Source organism: Argopecten irradians, chromosome 2 (genome assembly GCF_041381155.1).
Source record: "Argopecten irradians isolate NY chromosome 2, Ai_NY, whole genome shotgun sequence".
Taxonomy (NCBI): domain Eukaryota; kingdom Metazoa; phylum Mollusca; class Bivalvia; order Pectinida; family Pectinidae; genus Argopecten; species Argopecten irradians.
Genome location: NC_091135.1, coordinates 31,281,097 through 31,301,176, shown reverse-complemented (window position 1 = coordinate 31,301,176; position 20,080 = coordinate 31,281,097). Strand labels below are relative to the sequence as shown.

Genomic DNA, 20,080 nt, shown 5'->3' with positions numbered 1-20,080 from the left:
TACTTGAAAAGGGACATACGGTAGAACTACAACTGGTAATCTAACTATCGCTGGCGATGCCACATTACAATACAAATTGCGATAGTTGTAAAATCATTCCAGAATATATTTCTTTCTGTTGATCACTATGAACAAAACTGGTACAAGTGAAAAGAAGAACAAGAGAGTTTTTTCAACACATACTTCCAATAACTAACCAAGAATATAATCTATCCACAAATTGATTTGAAAGTTCCAGCCCATGAAAGAAAGTACGAACTAATGTTTCTTTTACATGTCGCAAAGCAAAAAGAACACAAAAAGAAATTGCATTTTGGAATAATTGGTTTGAACGTTACCCCAAATATCCACGTGTTTTATACGTACGTTTCAGCATTATGCCGCCAAGTATACTTTGTGTAAGACCACGGTCAGTCGTGTTCCTGATCCTCCTTGATTTCGTCCTAACATCTTCACTATTACGCGGGAAGACATTCCCGTGCACGGTGCTTAGATACGTTGAGGGACGCCTTAGTTGGAAATATCTGACCATTCTATCTTCTTTGATGCCCGCATAAGCATGCCAACCAAAATGTTTTAAGTAAACGTCCATCGTAAACTTTTGTTTACGTTATTATTTTTCTATCCCATTTTTTTCAAACATTACATACATGTTACCATCATGACATAAGTTTATATTCGTTATGTGCCGGACCATAACATTCTTCTAGTATGCACTACATCATGACCAAAACGTGGCTTGAATTTCGTGTATGGTCAAGCTAAATCGAAGTAAAGATGGTTTGTTATGATTCGCAAAATTTTGATAAAGATTCATATAAGTATTTAACATATATAGCTAAGTGCATGTTTACAAGCGTGGAGTTTCAACAGCTGCCCCAGACCAAAGTTACTATGAAATCAATATAAATATTATTGATATACTCTATCTGCAAATAATAACAATATTGGGGTCAAATCTAACTTGACCTTCGCTGTTTGTTAGTTACCTGTATGTTGTAACTAAGGATCGTGTCTGGAGACCTCACCCATATCTGTGTAACTTTCCAATAAGTTTCACTATGTTATATATAGGAATGGATAATCACAGGTAGTCAGGATTTTTGCAGCCCCCCCCCCCCCCACCCAAATACCAAGATATGGAACAAAATATATATAGTCATAGCAACTGTTATATGGGGTACAGAAGTACATGTAATTCAAACATAGTCTGCTAAACCTACCTATATAATAAGGCGCTTTTTTTTTCTTTTCTTAAAGATGCTCCACCGCTGACGGAGCATAATTGGTGTTTAATCATGTTTATACATGTATATGTGTAACACAAAAATATGATAAAATAATTCATTTTGCTTTGGTGCATGCGCAATCAGTATTTCATTCCATATAGGATATAGTGACACGGAATTTTTTCGAGATGCTATTAACTATTTCTTATAATTATTTTTTTTATAGTGAAAAAATACCAATTGTTGGCAGTGGAGCATCTTTAAAGATGCTCCATTGCCGACAGGGCATAAAGGATACTCATCATTTGAACAATAATTGGTGTTAAATCATGTATAAATATGTCTAATTAACACAAAAAATTATATCAAATGATTTATTTTATTTTTGGTGCATGCGCATGCACAATCAGTACTTCATTCCATATAGGACATAGTGCCACAGAGTTTTTTCGGGATGCAATTAATTATTTTTAATATTTTTGTCTTGAAGTAAAATTAGAAGCTCAAACTTTTCTATGGTTGTAATGGTGTAAAGTAAGTAACTTTTGTAACTGAAGAAAAATACTAAATCCCCTGCAGCTGTTTTTGATAGCGCAAAAAATACCATTTGTCAGCGGTGGAGCATCTTCAATATTATACAAGCTTCCTATGGATTAAGGGGGAGCAACTCCATTTCAAAAATAGAACTACTAGAAATATTTTATATTGTACAATTTATTATGTTTTTACAAACCAAGCTATACATATATTAGATATGATGTTCTTTATTTTCTTCTATTCCTCTCAAACAAGTGTATAGACTATATATAGTCGCCACAAAAAGACAAAAATAACCAAGCTAAAATTGTGGGTTTCATTGCAAATTGTCATGTTGTTGCTACTATTTATAAATGTTTAACACCATATACATGTATATTCTAATTCTGTTTTCAATGGATGAAATATTAAGTTTTTCACAAAAGTAATGATATGATATATATATTTTCTGGATAAATTTTATAAATATCCGCAATTTTGCCATTACATATATTACAAAATTTCATTTTTATCTGAGCATTTCTAAATATTTATATAAAGATATCCTTTGTGTGAGCAGATTTTAATCCTATATTCATTTATATTGGCAATCCCAAAAATTTTGTTAAGATTAATATTTGCCTGATCGTATATTTATCATCTAAGGAAATTTACAACATGTCCGTATTTTAAAATGTGAGCTATGGTGATTGTACAAAGCTGAATATATACTGTTGATTAATCTGTTGGTCGATGCTTGTTGATGAGTTCATACTTCTTTTCAGTAAATGCATAAAATGATCATTCTTATATTTCATACACTGTGTTGTTTAATTACTAAGCTTAATAAATCTAGAGCTTGACATTTTTTTCTGATACTTATTTATCTATAATGTTACATATGATACATACATATTTATTATATGACTGGTGTTTTTGCTGTATTTTGATTGGCCGATACGTTTCTCAAAAGTATTCATCAACTGCGATATCAACCCCGAAATCGGTGGCGAAAAGCACGCGAGGTTACTGGACTCAGTCCAGATATACCTCTCGCGAGTCCAGTAACCTGTGTCTAAAATAGATCGAGGGAAACTCAACTGCAAACTTCAATTTATGGAAAACGTTCGAGAATTCCAGACGGGAAGTTGATGCAGCGATAAAATATTCCGGTATTACTAGTCTAAAACATTAGCAAGAAGAAGTATTTGTATATTTACCATATATATTTACTACATGTAATAGATTTATAAACTACCTTTGAAATAAGGAACATTTGGAAATATCATCATGTTTATTTTTGGTAAGTCTTTTTGAACATATAATAAAACAGTTATCGACCTATTTTCAGGTGGATACGGTGAGTTATCAACCCTCGAAAATGGTATAACCCTCGGCCTCCAGCCTCGGGATATATCACTTACTCGGGCAAGTTGATAACTCACCGTATCCACCTGGAAATAGGTCGATAATTGTATAATATAATATGTAATAGCAACAGTATGATTGTATGAACCGTAAGTAACTAATGCATATATGATTGTAATTGTAATTTAAACAGCATAAAATGTTCATCTATGTATATGATGTATTTAGACTATTAAAGCAGGCCGAATCGCGACAGTTATCTTGAAAATATCTCTCTTCTTGCCAGTCTTGTAGAGGGGATCGTCACTGTGGAGAATACCATAGGGAACAATGTCACTTATATTGAGAAGAACATGATCACCATCAAAAATACAAGTTTTTGTTAAACCACGCACAACATACTCCAGACCATCCTCTTCCCCGATGACCATCACGCTGATTTTAACCTTCCGGGTCTCCAGACTGTTTGAAGTGACTGTTAGTCGCACAGTTTCATAAAGCACTTCATCAATCTCCCTGTTCTCAAGCATGCCAATCATCATAAACTTTTTAAAGGCCACGCCTTTTGGATAAAGGTCAATATGCCAGTCCCAATAACAACTGTCGTCTGCTTCATACCCTGTTACAGGTGTGGAGAAAAACGCCCCAAGGACGTCACCAGGAGTTACTTCGTCTAACTCAGACACAACCATTTCTGTGCACCATGCATCACATGTATATATTCTGGGACAAATACGTTTTTTCGAAGCACTGAACTCTGTCTGCACGCTGTTGCTTGAAAAATCTTTAGGAAATAGGACATTGTCATTATTTGTGTGTATTGTTTCATCAATGTTAACTGACATTGGTTTAGCACTATCACAGTTATGAATTGAATCAAGATGCCTTGATCCAAAATGGCTGCCATCTGAAGGTTTTCCTTCACATTGTAAAGGGATACTGGATGGAATCGTACAACTGATGGGCTGCAAACTTTGATATGATGATGACGGCAACGACAATGATGACGTTGATGATAACGATGATGGCAACGACAATGATGACGTTGATGATAACGATGATGGTGACGATGATAAGCTACCATCTGATTGATGAAAAGAAGTGTCAGTCTGCTGAGAACAAGTTTTTTGAGCAATGTGGACATGTAAAGCTGCCGTTATAACTGGTTCTAAGACACCAGGAAAAGTCTTCACTAAGCTGTCTTCTTGTAGTGATGTCAGCTCATTATAACTCATCAATGTGAACTGTGTGTGTTGTCCTATATTTCTGACCACATCATCTACTTCACTTTCTTCCTTAATTCCAAGCTTTTTCAAAACCCATTTCTTAACAGCATGATATAAAGACAGCTCATTTTTTACAACAATGTCTGGTGACTGGAAGAAATGCAACAGAATGTCAGCTGATATTGACAAGAAGTCTTCAGTTTCCATGACAAATTGAAAGTTCCAAACAATGTACTCTTCACACACATGTTCCAATTGTTTGTGTCCACACATAGTTGCATATGTGTACCAGGACAATACACGACTGTTTTGTTTGGTAGCAACACAATGAGAACACATGTACTCTATGCATAATGATGACAGGTCTCCGATATTATATTTATCGGCAAGAGACAAAATTGGTAAGACAGTGAGATGACTCATGTGTATGCGGCCGGTGTAGAGATAATGTAAAAAATCTCCGAACACCTCAACACACTCTGGATCTTCTTGTAGCACAATCAGGTCCTTGTATGACTCAGGCCATGTGGGGCTGGTCAGCATGGTCTTCAACACATCACTGGAAATGCTCAAGATGAGTTTGTGTGTGTGGAACACCTTATCACTGACGACCAACTGCAGGTCGCTCATTTCCGGATCGCAGTAAAGTGTACTTAGCTTCTGTATTGTGGAGTGCGAGTTGTCCATCTGTTGTCCATACCCCCAGCACGAGTTGTTGGGACGGTAATGGTCACACTTAGACTTCATCTTGTCTCTGTAGCACGTTTGATTGTTAGGGTTATGCAGTTATCTCACATCTGAAATAAGAGGAAGAATTATAAATATAAATACCATTATTTGATGCCTATGATATGTATAATTTACTGTCAGTTTTATTGTTTATTTACCACATATACTTAATAATTCACAAATAAAGCATCCTTGTGCATTCAAGCAACATACTGTTTATTTTGTGAATATAACTATAGATCAATCTTTTTTCAAATTTTGTTGAGATTTTGCCTTATTCAGGAAGAAAACTGTCAGGCAACCAGTTCTCACTATGACACATCTGTATCTGTACGATTCCCACGCAAATGTAGTCAATAAAGCCTTCTTCTGATATAAAACACTTTCAAGCTGATTTCCACAAAAAAATTGTCTCGAAATTCGTCTGTGATCATGTAATTACATATGGCCAGAATTGGTACACATTTCAGATTTCTTCTTGGGCCTACAATATCATATTCATAGGGAGGGGGCGTGGCCACGACATTAAATAGCACAATAAAATTTACTCCAGTCCTTGATACTTAAAGAAGACTTTGTTGACTGTGAAATTAAAACCAACCGTGAACACAGCATTTAGCCTACTTTTGTTTGAGAAAAACTATGCTCTGCACTAGCATGCCTAGTTAGCTTGACTCCTCGAGTCGACACTGCCCTACTTTTTGGGGTCTGTAACGTTAGTTAAAATAATTCAAACGTAAACATGATCTAGTAATTTTTAATTTTATATACGTTCGATCTCTAAATATCAATATCAATCATCTTACCATTGCGTTTGAATTCGTGCGTTATCACATATTTGTTTTTTTTAGAATATCCCATGTACAGTAACCTACGCTTTGCTGGAGTCGCGTCCATGACACCTTGAAACATAAACGCTTTCCGCCTTTTGCATATGCAGTTAGTTGCGATTTCAATGCATTTATATGATTACGACAGTAGCCTCCAGGTTACTAAATGCCCGGATGTCTCTCGCTTTTACTCTCGCGATATTTCCCAGCATTCAGTCCCAACGGCTGCAAAACCACGATGGCCGACCATTCCACCCCGAGTCGACACGAGAAAAGCTTGGGACTCCTAACCACAAAATTTGTTTCGCTTTTGCAAGAAGCAAAAGATGGTGTTCTAGATCTGAAAGTGGTAGGTGATATAGGATTTTATGTTATCCTTTTCTTCATTGCATTCTTTGTACGCCAAAAAGTTACTCCGTGCCGCAATGTTTATGCTTTTGTTTAGACCGCATCAAACTAGGCCTAACCCTATAGGTGGATGAGCCTAATTCAAATCTGACATAAAACGATACATGTGTTGTACTGCGTCAATTGGATATTAAAACATAATAAAATTCACTTGTGTCATTGACAATCATCGAATATTTTAAAAAAAAATATGACACTGTCCAAATTCACACCACAGGGAATATGTAAACCTGTAACATTATTATCGCCAATATGGGTAACGTTAATTTTCATTATTTTTTGTTGAAGAAGGGGATGGGAGTTTTCGGTGCGATGGGTTTACAATATATATAATGGACCAGGAGTTTATAAATAAATTTAAAATATCAAAATTAAAGCCACGCTATCAACTAAAATTCAAGTTAAATTCGACTCTGATATTGTTAGTATTTGTAGATGTAGTTGAAATTAAGATATTAATTATTAAAGAATATTTATGATTTTTTTTCAATAACTTTGGTACAGCAGTTGTTGAAAGTCGATAATGTAAACATGCCTTCATTTTAAACTGGTTGCCATAGAAGTTATGATTATTGCCGAATGGAAGTCGGAAAGTTCAAGATCTGTTTTCGGAAGAGTTTGGACAGACGTTACATAGTTACTGTAGTCACATGACGTTCTCGGCAACGACATTACAGTGTCGGCTAACTTCGGCTTGTTTGACTAAGTGGGACCCACCTAGCGATGTTTAATATTTATTTGATTTTTATCAAAATATCGATTTAGTCCTATCTCTGCATGATTTACAACAGGATTTTTTTTCAACATTCTTCTAAATCATGAAAAAAATAAGAAAGATACGGATATTGGGCCTTTAAATGTCTTCAATTTTCTTTGAATTTTATGCGAAAGTAGAAAAACACATTATTTGCAGATTACTTAGATAAATTTTATCAACAGTTGTTCAGGCAGTAATCGGATCTCAACAGACCTGTGGCGAGACTTAACAAACATTTGGTGTAATGTACGTTGCATGGGCGTTTGTGACGTATACGTAATGCGCTTTCGGTTTGAACTTTACTCCGATCCGAGATGAAAAATGTTGATGTTGCACACAAAAAACGATAATTAAATTTGAATTAAGTATTCATTTAATTGAGAAAGATATATGCATGCATTTAGCCTTTTAAATGACAGAATGTAATATTTTTTTAATGAGTTCACACATATCAGCTAGCCCGCTTTTGTCATAGAATGTGATAACGCCAGTATCCGACCCTTTCATTTCACTATGATCAATACAGGCGACCAGTTCTGGCCGAGTACCCATTCTCGCCATCTCAGGTGTACTTGTATTATAAGTTTTGTAGAAATCAGCATAGTAGCTATAGTGTCTTATATCAAAAGACGACTTTATTGACATTTTGTATGGTAATTGTACAAATGCGTTCGTGATAACTGGTACCTGGAGATAACTGTTAGTAGTGTTGGTATTCAGAAGTATGCGAAGGGATATCTATGACCCATTCTAATCGCCATTTGGCCGTCGTCGTGCGTCGTATGTCAGTAAACAATTTACATTTTCGACTTCTTCTCCAAAAGAGCAGAAGCAATTTCAATGAAATTTTGCACAAACCTTCTAAGGCATAAGGCCAATCAAAATTGTGAATTATATGGTCCCCACCCCCCAGGGGGCTGTGGGAGGGGCCAAAAGGGGTAAAATTGAGTAAAATTTCAAAAATCTTCTTCTCTACTCACAGATGTGGTAGAATCAAATACTCTTCATAGATAGAAAGGTCTTAAGGTCCTTTACAAAAATAGTGAATTATATGACCCTGGGGTCTCTAGTTTCCCCCTTTGGAGGGGGTTAAGTTTACTATAGTTTATATTGGGAAAACACATTTTTGCGCATTATTTGGTCATTTGCAATAGGAAATGAGTCAAATGTTGTCAGAATAATCAGTATGAGATGGCCATTTAATCCTATTAACAAATTTTCTATGACTGACCCCCAGGGGCCTTAGGGGCGGGGTCAAAAGGGGTCAAATAGGCTAAAACTTCAAAAATCTTCTTCTGAAATTCTGGAAATGGTAGAATCAAATACTTTTCTTAAATAGAAAGGTCTTAAGGTCCTTTACAAAAATTGTGAATTATATGACCCTGGGGTCTCGCATTTCCCCCTGGGGAGGGGGTCAAGTTTACTATAGTTTATATAGGGAAAACACATTTATGAGCATTTTTTGCTCAATTTTCATTGGAAACGAGTCAAACTTGGTTAGAATTATTAGCCTGAGATAGCATTTTAATATCATATCCACATTGGTCCTGGCTGACCCCCTGGGGGCAGAGGGGCGGGGTAGCATTTTAATATCATATCCACATTGGTCCTGGCAGACCCCTTGGGGGCAGAGGGGTGGGACAAAAAAAGGGTCAAATAGGCTAAAATTTCAAAAATCTTCTTCTGAAATTCTGGAAATGGTAGAATCAAATACTTTTCATAAATAGAAAGGTCTTAAGGTTCTTTACAAAAATTGTGAATTATATGACCCTGGGGTCTCACGTTTCCCCCTGGGGAGGGGTCAAGTTTACTTTAATCAAATACTTTTCATAAATAGAAAGGTCTTAAGGTTCTTTACAAAAATTGTGAATTATATGACCCTGGGGTCTCACGTTTCCCCCTGGGGAGGGGTCAAGTTTACTTTAGTTTATATAGGAAAAACATATTTGTGAACAGTATTTGCCCAATTTTCGTAGGAAATTAGTCAAACTTGATTAGAATTATTAGCCTAAGATATAGTATTTTAACATCCATATCCGTCCTCGAAGACCCCCTGCTGGGGGACCAGAGGGGCAGGACCAAACAGGGTCAAAATAATTAAAATTTCAAAAAATACCTCTAAGTTCACAGGTTTGATGGAAGCAAATACTCTTCATAGTCTAAAAAGTCAAATTTATAAATCACTGACCAACTTCAAGGCCCAGCATATAGTGTTTATATGTCTTTAATTTGTTTCATTATTTGTTTCATTATATATTTTAACTCAGGTGACCGTTAAGGCCCATGGGCCTTTTGTTTGTTTATCCTTTTCTTGAGTTTTCACAGGGTGGGCCTGAATAAAATTGGTATGATTACAGCAATGGCTGCACAAACTGTTTCTGTTTTAGGCTGCTGATACCCTCGCAGTACGACAAAAGAGAAGAATTTATGACATAACTAATGTATTAGAAGGAATTGGTCTAATAGAGAAAAAATCTAAAAACAGTATACAATGGAAGTAAGTATAAAGAAAAGACTGAAGAAATGCACAAAGATATAATTTTCCTTTGGTTTAAGAACCTCCCACCATGAAACTTAAAAAACAGCACCAATCACACAAAGAATGGCAAATTTTATAAAAATGTTTTGCCAAATTTAGGAAATCAGCAAATTGACTTCATTTTATATTTTTTTAATGCTGAATTATAAATTGTATTTCTATATGACGACTTATATTTTTCAGAGGATCATGCCCTGGGTACCCAACAGTTGATGGTATACCAAATACTCCAGAGAGGTGAAGATTTATTTTATTGATATGATTGTTTGGTAGCAGGTGTATGATCAAACATCGATTTTGCTGGTGAATAACAGACATCGCGAAATTTGGACATGTCCGGCAAAATTTGACTCGGACCGCCTATTTTAAAATCCTGTCTGGGCCGACCGTCCAGCAATTATTGATAATCGAAATTCGGTAGAAATTGTGTGTCTGCATCTCTGAAGTATTATGCAGGTGCCGAACCTGGCAAAAACGTAATCTGTTATGTTAACTTCAAAAACTCACATGGCAAAAACGTAATCTGTTATGTTAACTTCAAAAACTCACATTAATATTCGGTCCAGCAAAATTTGTTTGGTCCGGCTTACAGACCTTGCAGGTCGGAATGTCCGGCCATTTTTTTCAACTTTTGCGATGTCTGGAATAACTGCAAATTCAGTTGAACTTTGATAACATTTAGAAATTCAAAAGCAAGATTATTTTTGTCAGAAAAAAATGTAATTTCAACTGTCAAATATCATTATTCAGAACTGATAATCAAGATGCAAAATGAATATGGTCTACTGAAAATATAGATGCCATATTTAGCAATTCTTTTAATTATACAATGGAGCTTGGTTGATACGAACTCGGATAATTTGACAACTCCGCTTAATATGAAGTACTTGGATGGTCCCAGCCGAATCCCCTCTTATCTTTGTTTAAAGAACTCGGATAATACAAAGTAAATTTTGGCCTGAATGACAAAAATCATATATAAAATGTTCTTACTATTTGAAATGAGATTTTTTGGACAAGATCGCCAAAATGCCAGTTTCTTTTTCATAAATCTGGCGTAGAACAGCATTTCAAAATATATATCTTGGTTTTCTTGTAACAAATTTGCAACTAGCATCGACGATTTTGACATCTCTCTTGTTCACATTGTTTTAAGACATGGAACTTGTCAATATATACTAAGTAAAGAGATAGTCAGTAGACATGAAAACTCGCTTAAAGATAGTCAATAGACATGAAAACTCGCTTAATTCGAACACTCTGATTACTCGAAGATTTATGTCGGTCCCTTCGAGTTCGTATTAACCGAGTTCCACTGTAGATCATTTAAATGGAAATTTGTCTTGTAGAGGATCAAGAGAGATTGCGGACAGGCTTGGGAATCTGAAAGATGAAATCGCTGAGTTAGAGCAGCAGGAGGCCGAGTTGGATCAGCACAAGATATGGGTGCAACAGAGTATAAAGAACGTCACAGACGAGGTCACTAACACAAAGTATCCTTTGGTTCTTTGATTGACATGTATTAGAACTTAGCATTCTTAGCACTGCAATGAACAAATACATTATATGAGCTAGACCACACAAGTAGACTAGCCTTTATATTATGAAATTTAGATAAATGTGAATTTATTTTTAATGCAAGTAACTTGATTCTTTCGCCAATTTCACATCTATGCTCCATCTGTTTCCAACAAGGGGAGGACAGATTTTAGATAGATCAGATGATTGTGCTTACCATATTTTCCGGACAATAAACTGCACCTGTGTATAAGCCGCAGAGGCCTTTTTTACGATTTTTTCAGGTTTTGTACACGTATAAGACGCACCGTAATATAAGCCGCACCCAAAAGTTAGGCCCATGCACCCACGTAACCATCTGTGTTTCATGTTTCTGATACGATCGATCTCAATTGAAGTACGGTAATGCTTATCGATGTTTATAATCACGAAAACTGTCTGTAAACTTATACTGTAAATATATAACAAATAAAAACTCACTATGGTGTAAATATCTTTAGCAAAATGGACTTGGTCATGTTTGTGTTCGTTGTTTGTTCTGCCATTACGTAAGCCTATAGCTACTTGTGTGTAAACAAACATGGGCCCGTACGAATCCACGCTTACTCTCTCTCATATTTCAGCATGCCAGTTAAGATACTTTCTTCAGTATGGATATGATTTTATTTTATCTCTATTTTGATATATTTCGCGTATTTATTATATTGATGTGTAAAGGATTACTATATTATCAAGGCTTGCATCATTAACCTGAAACTGACTTCGTTTAGAGTGTTCTCGGTCAATTTGCCATCCCATGATGCAATTCACCGAAGCCTTATTTTTGTAAACTTCCGGATATTATTTCGTGGTGTTTGCCGCTACAGAGATCAATTAAATGATATTTATATGACTCTGTGGTGTTTTACACTCGGTATAAAGTTCTAAATTACATGTGATTTACGTGTATAAACTTGATTGCTGATTATTTCATTAAAATCACGCCGACAGGATTCTGGGAAATTCCCGTGTTGACCCACATATGTGAAACACGTGTACAAGTTTGTTTTCATGCTTACTCTCGCTCATATTTCAGTACGCCGATAAAATACTTTCTTCGGTAACGTTATGCATAGGAATGGATTATATATCTTTTTTGATATATTTCATGTATTAAACATATCTTTGTGAAAAGAGTTACTGTATCAATCGACTTCGTTTAGAGTGTTCTTCCACTGTTTGTAAACTAGGTATCCCATGATGCAATTCACCGAAGCCTTATTTTTGTAAACTTCCGGATTATGACCTCGTGGTGTTTGCCGATACAGAGATCGATAAAATGGTGTTTTATAGACTATTTGATGCTTATATCATTGATATAATGTTCTATATAACATGCAAAACACGCGAATACACTTGATTGCTGATTATTTCATTGAAATCACAGCGACAGGATTCCGAGAAATACACATGTTGACCGAGTGTAACATGTGTGTAAGTTAGCAATAGCAGTCATTCAGAAGATCGTTTTCTTGCTGTCCGCGAACATTTCTTGCACACACATAATATTTAAATAATATATTTAACTTATTGATTGATATTTGATGATTTTGACGTTTTAATTGTTATTTTCTTGGTAACAATCCTGCAGCAAATTGATAGCGAAATCAGTCCCCCATTTTGTTGTGACTGTAAACAACCACGCTTCAGTCGGCCGATTTTCCGTGAATTAAACAATTTTACCATTGATCATGTATCTGGTACGTTATTATTTTTATCTTTATTATATTTTCATCACATATTATATCGTTTAAACACTTTTACAGTGATTTTTTCGATGTATAACTTTACTAAACCGCCATTGTGTTGTGACTGACAACCACGCTTCAGTCGGCCGATTTGCCATGAATTAAAACAATTTTACGAATGAACATGCATATGATACGTAATTATTTTCATCTTTAATATATTTTCATTGCATATTTAATCTTTTAAACACTTTTTACAGTGATTTGGTCGATGTATAACTTAACAAAACTGGCGAGTAAAACTAAAGATTTTCACATGTGAATCACGACGTAATCATGCAAAAACATGGTCAGATTTTTGTTTTCGTCCACGGATTAGCCGCACTGATGTATAAGCCGCACTACCGATTTTCAGGTAAAAAAGTAGCGGCTTATACTCCGGAAAATACGGTACATTTATTTTACAAATATCACTAAGACCTGATTACTGAGTTGAAACCTTAACTTGTGTCAGATTAGCGTATGTAACACATGAGGATATATGCAAGTGTTTTAAAGGTGACACATTGCTTGCTATCCAAGCACCTTCAGGAACACAACTTGAGGTTCCCATTCCAGAAATTGTAAGTTTTCATTCATTGTACACACTTTGCCCTAATGGCACTGCTACAGTGCAGCATCATTTGTCAGTGTCTGTTCAGTTTAACTCTCTTTTAATTTCAATTTGTGATACATTGTTTTTTAAAATTAAAGGACAATAACTCTAAAAATGAAATTAGCTGCCACTTTAAATTTATCCAAGGCATCCTTAATATTAATTTATTCCAAGTTGTTTTGATATCCATTCATATTCATCATGTTCAAGATAGTTGGTGGCAATGAATAAAAGCTTAAAAGCAATAGTTTACGAGACATAAAAGTCTGTGTGTATTATGATTTTGACAGAATTTAATATCAGTTTATTTAACAATGCCCTTTGTTGCTTTTCAGGGACCTGGTTTTAAGAAAAACTATCAAATACATTTGAAAAGTCAGTCAGGACCGATTCATGTGCTATTGGTAAACAAAGATACAGACAACACAAGTCCTGTGGTGGTACAAGTACCGCCCCCAAAAGAGGATTCTGCTGCCAGTCAGATCACCGCTGCACAAAACCAAAATCTAGATCCAAACCACTCCACAGTGTCTAGCAACGGAAAATCTCTGCAAAAGGTAAGATACATACAGTATGTAGGCTATATGTGGCTACCATGTTTAGCAACATTTTTCAACATTTTTCAAATTTTGAGCTTTAGTGAGTATCTTTTTAGTTCACCATAGTTGTAATGATTTACTTGTAATTTCAGCGTTCCCCTATAAAATCTCCCTTGCAACAGTCACAGCCAGTTGTAGATGTAACAGTTCCAACCACACGAATGGCAACACGATCATCACCACACAAAGCAACAGGTAGATTTAATAACAGAAAATTCTAGGAAAGCAGATCATGTTTTTCCTAAAACCTTGCAAAACTAGAGTGTGTAGTATTTGTATTTTTCATCAATAGTTATTGCTCTTTGTTTTTTCAATTACTTTCTGAGGTGAATTTTCATTATGATTGAGTGTCATTGGGTTGGGGAGATGGTGTTCCTGACTAGTAAGAGCCAAAATTGAAAAGGTTATTCTTGGTGTTAAAATTACTAACACAAAACTGTTATGTTTTAGCGTCAACATCAGCAGCACCATCAATGGATACGCCCCCCAGTGATGTTCTTTTGGATCCGTACCGCTCTGACCTAGGAAAACATACTTTTGGTAAAAATATTATCTATGTAATCACATGGCAGTTTTCAGTTATTGCCTTTAATGTAGAAGTCTTGGATTAAAGTTGATAAAGAAGACTCAAAAGAACACCATATTGTCATTGTTGTATGACATCTGGTTAAACAAAACCTACTTTTGTCTTAGAATGGAAAAGTCCATAACTGACAATGTGAAGCTGAATCATTGCATGTTGGAAAGGCAGTATCACTCTGTATGGTTAGAGACATTAATATAGATTAACACTAAAAGGCAACTGTGAATATGTCCTCTTCAGATGTTGCCTTTATTAAAGCAATGAAACATTTTGATAATATTTGTAGCACAAGTTAAGTAGAATAATGTTTGTACCACAGGTTAAAAAGTATGTTAAATTTATCAACAGGTGATATGGAAGGGGATTTGATAGAAGAGTTGATGTCATCTGAAGGTAAGTTGATAGTATTGTTGTTATATAATATTCTCCTGTTAATGCCCTCCTCTTTGAGAAAATTATTACACCCTGTAAGAGGTAAGGGACTTATATGGAGATTATCATAAATTCAGTGACATTTTAGAATTGTTGAAAACAATAAATTGCCCCCAAATCTAATAATGCTGGATAATGAATCCAATAAGTTTCTTTTATTTGCTTACTAAAGGATGACCAACATTTTTGCTCACGTGTTCAAAACCAGATTCAGTTAAGTTCAGTATTTGATAAACTGTTTTGTTCACAGCATTCGCACCTCTTTTGAGATTAAGTCCGCCACCTAGTGATCGGGATTACTACTTCAACCTTGACGATAGTGAAGGAGCATGTGACCTTTTTGATGTGCCCCTTCTGACAATGTGATCTAAGCCACTGTGCCTTGGGCAGGTTACGATACTGTATAGGATGCTGCAGTCATGGTCATGTGAACCAGGATGGATGGCAGCTTATTGTCAGACTAACCAGTCTTGTTCAAATATCTCAGGAACATACTGTAAGGGACTGAGGGTGCACAAAGCTTCTGTCTCTGTAAGTTTATCCATTTGGATGTGTAACCTCCAGTCCTGTGGGTTAACATATGTACTCCCGAAGAGACGCGTTTTAGTGCTAGAATTTGTTTTCACTGCCAATCATGCTGTCATTATAATATCGTCTGCCAAGCCTGGTGCAGTTTTTCACCCACAGGATTTATCATCCATCTATATTTACAACGAATCTCACACACATTAGTTCTTTTACTCATCTTAGATTTGTATTCTAAGTCAAGATGAGACAGTTGTCTACAAAAGAGGTTCTGAAGACATAGTCTAAAGCAAGTGTGTAGTCTAAAGCAAGTGTGCCAGTTAAGTTATGCTGTCCACAGGAGAATCAAAGACTTCATGAAGCAAGGGGCCTCGGAGGCAGTGTCAAATGGAGCTAATCTGGCTATATTTATATCAATGAACTTTTCGCTGGAGCCAAGCAATTGAACTGTGAAAGTTTGTCAAAATCTGATATATTACATCATAGCTACTGGGAAAGTTAAAATATGATTTCTAAATAAATTTTGGGCTCAAATAAATGTTGCCTGTTTTCACCAGGTTTTTGTATGCAAATGTACTCATTATTCACGTCAATCTTAATTACTTCATTCTAATTCATGAAGCCACAACAAAAACATTCCATTTCGGTTGATTGCTGTGTAAAGATCTTGCCGTAGTAACTATTCCAGCATTGTTATTGCAAACGATGGGAGAAGTTGATGACCATTTACTTTTTGAAAACATTTGCCTTAATTTGACATCAAATTTTTGTGTAATAAATGCCATAATTAAAATATTACACATGTCTCTTTAGTAATGGAAGCATGCCAGTCTGTCATATTTGTGAAGTTTTTAATTTTGTACCCAAATACATTTACAGTGTAAGTGCTAAATAGATAATGTCTAAAGGCATTGGTCAGTCTTACATGGTGCGAGTGTACCCTGGTGTGGTAAACATATACTGTTCTGTTACAACAAAATACCACAGTATTGTAATCAAACCTACATTTTATGTACAAATTAACCCCAAGTAGGATCTAGGTTATTGGGCATGTATAATCATAGGGAATGAAATAGTTTATCGATATTTAGAATCATTGGAGTCACATGACAGTTTAGTTATTGGGTTAAATACAATATTTCATTTTAAAGCATTGATGTTAATATTTTTTATTTTGTTTGCAAAACTAAAGCAGATTCTCACAAAAGTTTGCAAGCAAAATTTATTTCATAACCTGATGAAGGTAAAGAATAGTTACATCAATGCTTATAATTAACTTTTCAGACTACTTGATAACATAAAATACCTTTAAACATACTATTTCATTGATTTTTCAATGGATTATTTTTTGAAATTAATACGCAATATCGATGTCTCTATTGTGATGACTTGATTATGTTGGATTTTTGAGCCATTCTCGGATATAGTATATGAAGAAAAAGAATCTGCCAATCAAAGTTGGATTTGGTATGAAAAGGAAAAAAAAAATTACTAATATCTGATGCTATGACAATAGGAATTGGGCGACAAGGCCAGCCTATAAAAGACCGCTTCTGAAAAGCCCTAAGCTTTCTGTTGTCTGTTGTCATCTTCCTCGCTTTAGAATTCGAGCTTTTGGTGAGAAATACTGTACGTCATGTGAACTGAATTAAGTTAAATAGACTTAAATAACATTTGCAGTGATTAGAGATTGAGTCGTTAACCCTGGCCTGGTGGATCAAACATGTATTTGCCTCCTACATTGTTTTCTATTCTTGTTACTGTAACATACTCCGATGTTTTCGTGGATGAACTATATAACTGTGATAACTTCTTTGTAGTTAAGCTTGAGTCATACATTTTTATTTTATGTAGCTATAGTCATTCTCTCAAAATAAGGTAAAAAAATTCTTGTTAACATTTCATGTGTTGAAATTATCAGGAAAGCATTTTGATTAAAGTTTGCTTTATTTGCTATAATTATATTACAGAAACTTGATTTAATATTTGAATTAGAAAATGATGAGTTTAGGGTATTGTGAAGACCAAACCTTTCCTTTCTATTTTTTTGACCAAAATTTCAATAAAGAAAAATACATTGTAATATAATTTTGGTTTCATAATGAGAAAAAAAAATCAAGTAAAAGTGTACATATATACATTATTTTGATATATCGATAATATTAGTACTATTGTTTTGCGTAGATATGTTAGATTTGAAGTAGAATGATGAATGTAATGTTCTACAATGTGTCAGTGGTACTAACGGAGTAAAATCATTGGCCCTAATTGGAAAGACTTTGATTCCAAAGGTCTTCCCTGCTACCGAGGGTCATTGATTTAACTGTTACCTTATTAGTTCCAAAGAAACATTAATATTATCTGACTCTCTATTTATAAAAGTGTCTGTGTTCATTGAAGAAAGTGTAAAAAGTAAGATTATAGACAATACAGAGGTTATTTCAACAAATCTAAAACTGTGATCTTGTTGAAGGAATCAAGAATAAAGTATAATTCAGAAAAAAAAGGTTACGGTATATATTGTATACCTATAGGTATGTACCAGATATATATTATAAAAGATTATTTTAATATAGTCCTATCATATCGTATGAAAGCTATGTTTTAATCACATTTTAGTAGCAGCATTGTGCCGAGTCTTAATTGTCATGCGACATACAATGTTGTAGCAAACAGTTTGATAGGGGCATATTATTGTTCGTGTTTGCTCATGCAACAAATTGTATTTTGTAAGTAACCAAACCTGATGGATTTACAAGAATGAGCAGTATGTTTCTCAAATGATTTTCATGCAAGCAGTCAAATTTAGAGTCAGGTAATTGTGTTTGATGTAAAAACATTTATAATGACATTGTTTGTAGCTATGTTCTACCTGGGAGGTGTAAATGAAAAATAGATTTGATACCAGGGTATTATCCACTTTCAATTCAAGTTTTGTTTTGTTTTGTTACTGTATGTGTCTAATTTGAGAAAAAAATTTAGACATTTATTATATTTGTTGTGTTTAGATATTATTTTGTATTGAAATGCGGACATGTTTTTATAATGATCACTAGAAAACAGTTATGATTTCCTGGAGTCGAAATTAATATAGCCCGTATATAAATGATCATTCCTTCCATTAAAAGTATTGAGCTAACGCTATTGATTTATTGTTCCAAGTTATATATACCAACTCATGTATATTAAGTAAAATGTTAAATGAGGTCTCTATCTTGTTATCATTGTTAAACACATGCATTGCAGTCAGATGTTTTTTTCTCTTCTGCTTATTGTTGGGACCTTTATATGGTTTTAGCAACATTTATGTGAATTTCCTACAACGAGGCTTAGATGTAATGTTGAATTTATTTTGTAAAATAAGTACTTGTGCCATACCGTGGTTGTTCTTCAACAATTGCCATCTTAAAAAATAGGAAATTCACATAAATGTTGCTAAAACCATCTAAAATATGCTGAATATTTTTTTAATTTTTTTTTATTTTCAAGAGTTGTTTTCATTCAAGATTTAATATCTGAGACAATTCTAAGTTTTATTTTTCCAGGCCTTGTTAAAAATGAAACTTATCAACATGAGCCCCTTGAAATTTCAGATAATAACAACACAATTTCAAAAACCTACATTTTTGTCGAAACCACACATTTTCTGAATTTTTCTCTTTACGATTTGAATAAAACTAGTATATCTTACATTAAGATAAAGCAGTGTTGATTCAACTGGTTATAACAGGGCTTAGCTATATGTAATGCTGAATGTATTTTGTAAAATAAGTACTTGTGCCATACTGTGGTTGTCCGTCAAACAGTTGCCATCTTTAAAGATAGGAAATTCACATAAATGTTGCTAAAGCCATATTAAGGGGTTGATGATATAAACTTAATAAATAACTAAGTGTTGATAATATCTGTAATGTCATAATTATCTCTGAAATGTTTTGGTAAACATACAGGTAATCAAGTTTATTGTGAGTAAAATGAAATGCAGTTGGAAGGTTATATATAGGTGCTATCACAATCATAAATTAGATTAGAAGAAGTAGTGACTATCATGATAAAAAAATCATAATGATATTAAAACATTTAAAAACTGTGGTGAAATATTTCTATGTTGTATCTTTTTCCAAGATGCAAAGAAATGTGAATATGCCAATATTTCCAATTATTTTAATTGGCAGATCATGAGATCATTAGTTGGTCATGAGATATATATTCATGATATCAGTATAGAATAGAAACATTACATTCATTGTTTATTTATGTACTGTTAACAGGTTTAATCGATTCACACATACTTTTGTGCATACTTTGCTCATTAATTCATTATCGCGAGCCGACTCAAAGTATCGGTTGTAGAAAAAAGTACAAGAAGAAAGTTGAGAGATCACAATCATAGTTTTGCATTTTGTTCATATTGACAATAAAATGATATCATCGCTAAA

General features: G+C 34.4%; 2 protein-coding genes across 3 annotated transcripts; one reads left to right on the top strand and one right to left on the bottom strand.

The window, feature by feature from the left end:
• Positions 1–1,977: 1,977 nt before the first annotated feature.
• On the bottom strand, positions 1,978–6,059 carry LOC138315132 (uncharacterized). Of its 2 annotated transcripts, none has more exons than XM_069255914.1 (2): positions 5,875–6,059; positions 1,978–5,136 (listed from the first exon to the last, which is right to left on the bottom strand). In XM_069255914.1, the coding sequence occupies exon 2, from the start codon at positions 5,084–5,086 to the stop codon at positions 3,338–3,340; it is 1,749 nt and encodes a 582-aa protein (XP_069112015.1). In that variant the 5' UTR covers positions 5,087–5,136; positions 5,875–6,059; the 3' UTR covers positions 1,978–3,337. The 2 variants fall into 2 exon arrangements, with proteins under 2 accessions (XP_069112015.1, XP_069112016.1); XM_069255915.1 differs by having other exon boundaries at positions 5,944–6,053.
• On the top strand, positions 6,050–20,080 carry LOC138315133 (transcription factor E2F5-like). Its single transcript, XM_069255916.1, has 10 exons — positions 6,050–6,247; positions 9,451–9,560; positions 9,786–9,839; positions 10,952–11,095; positions 13,362–13,470; positions 13,838–14,059; positions 14,194–14,296; positions 14,552–14,641; positions 15,033–15,077; positions 15,367–20,080. Exons 1-10 carry the CDS (start codon positions 6,065–6,067, stop codon positions 15,480–15,482), a joined length of 1,176 nt encoding a protein of 391 aa, XP_069112017.1. The 5' UTR covers positions 6,050–6,064; the 3' UTR covers positions 15,483–20,080.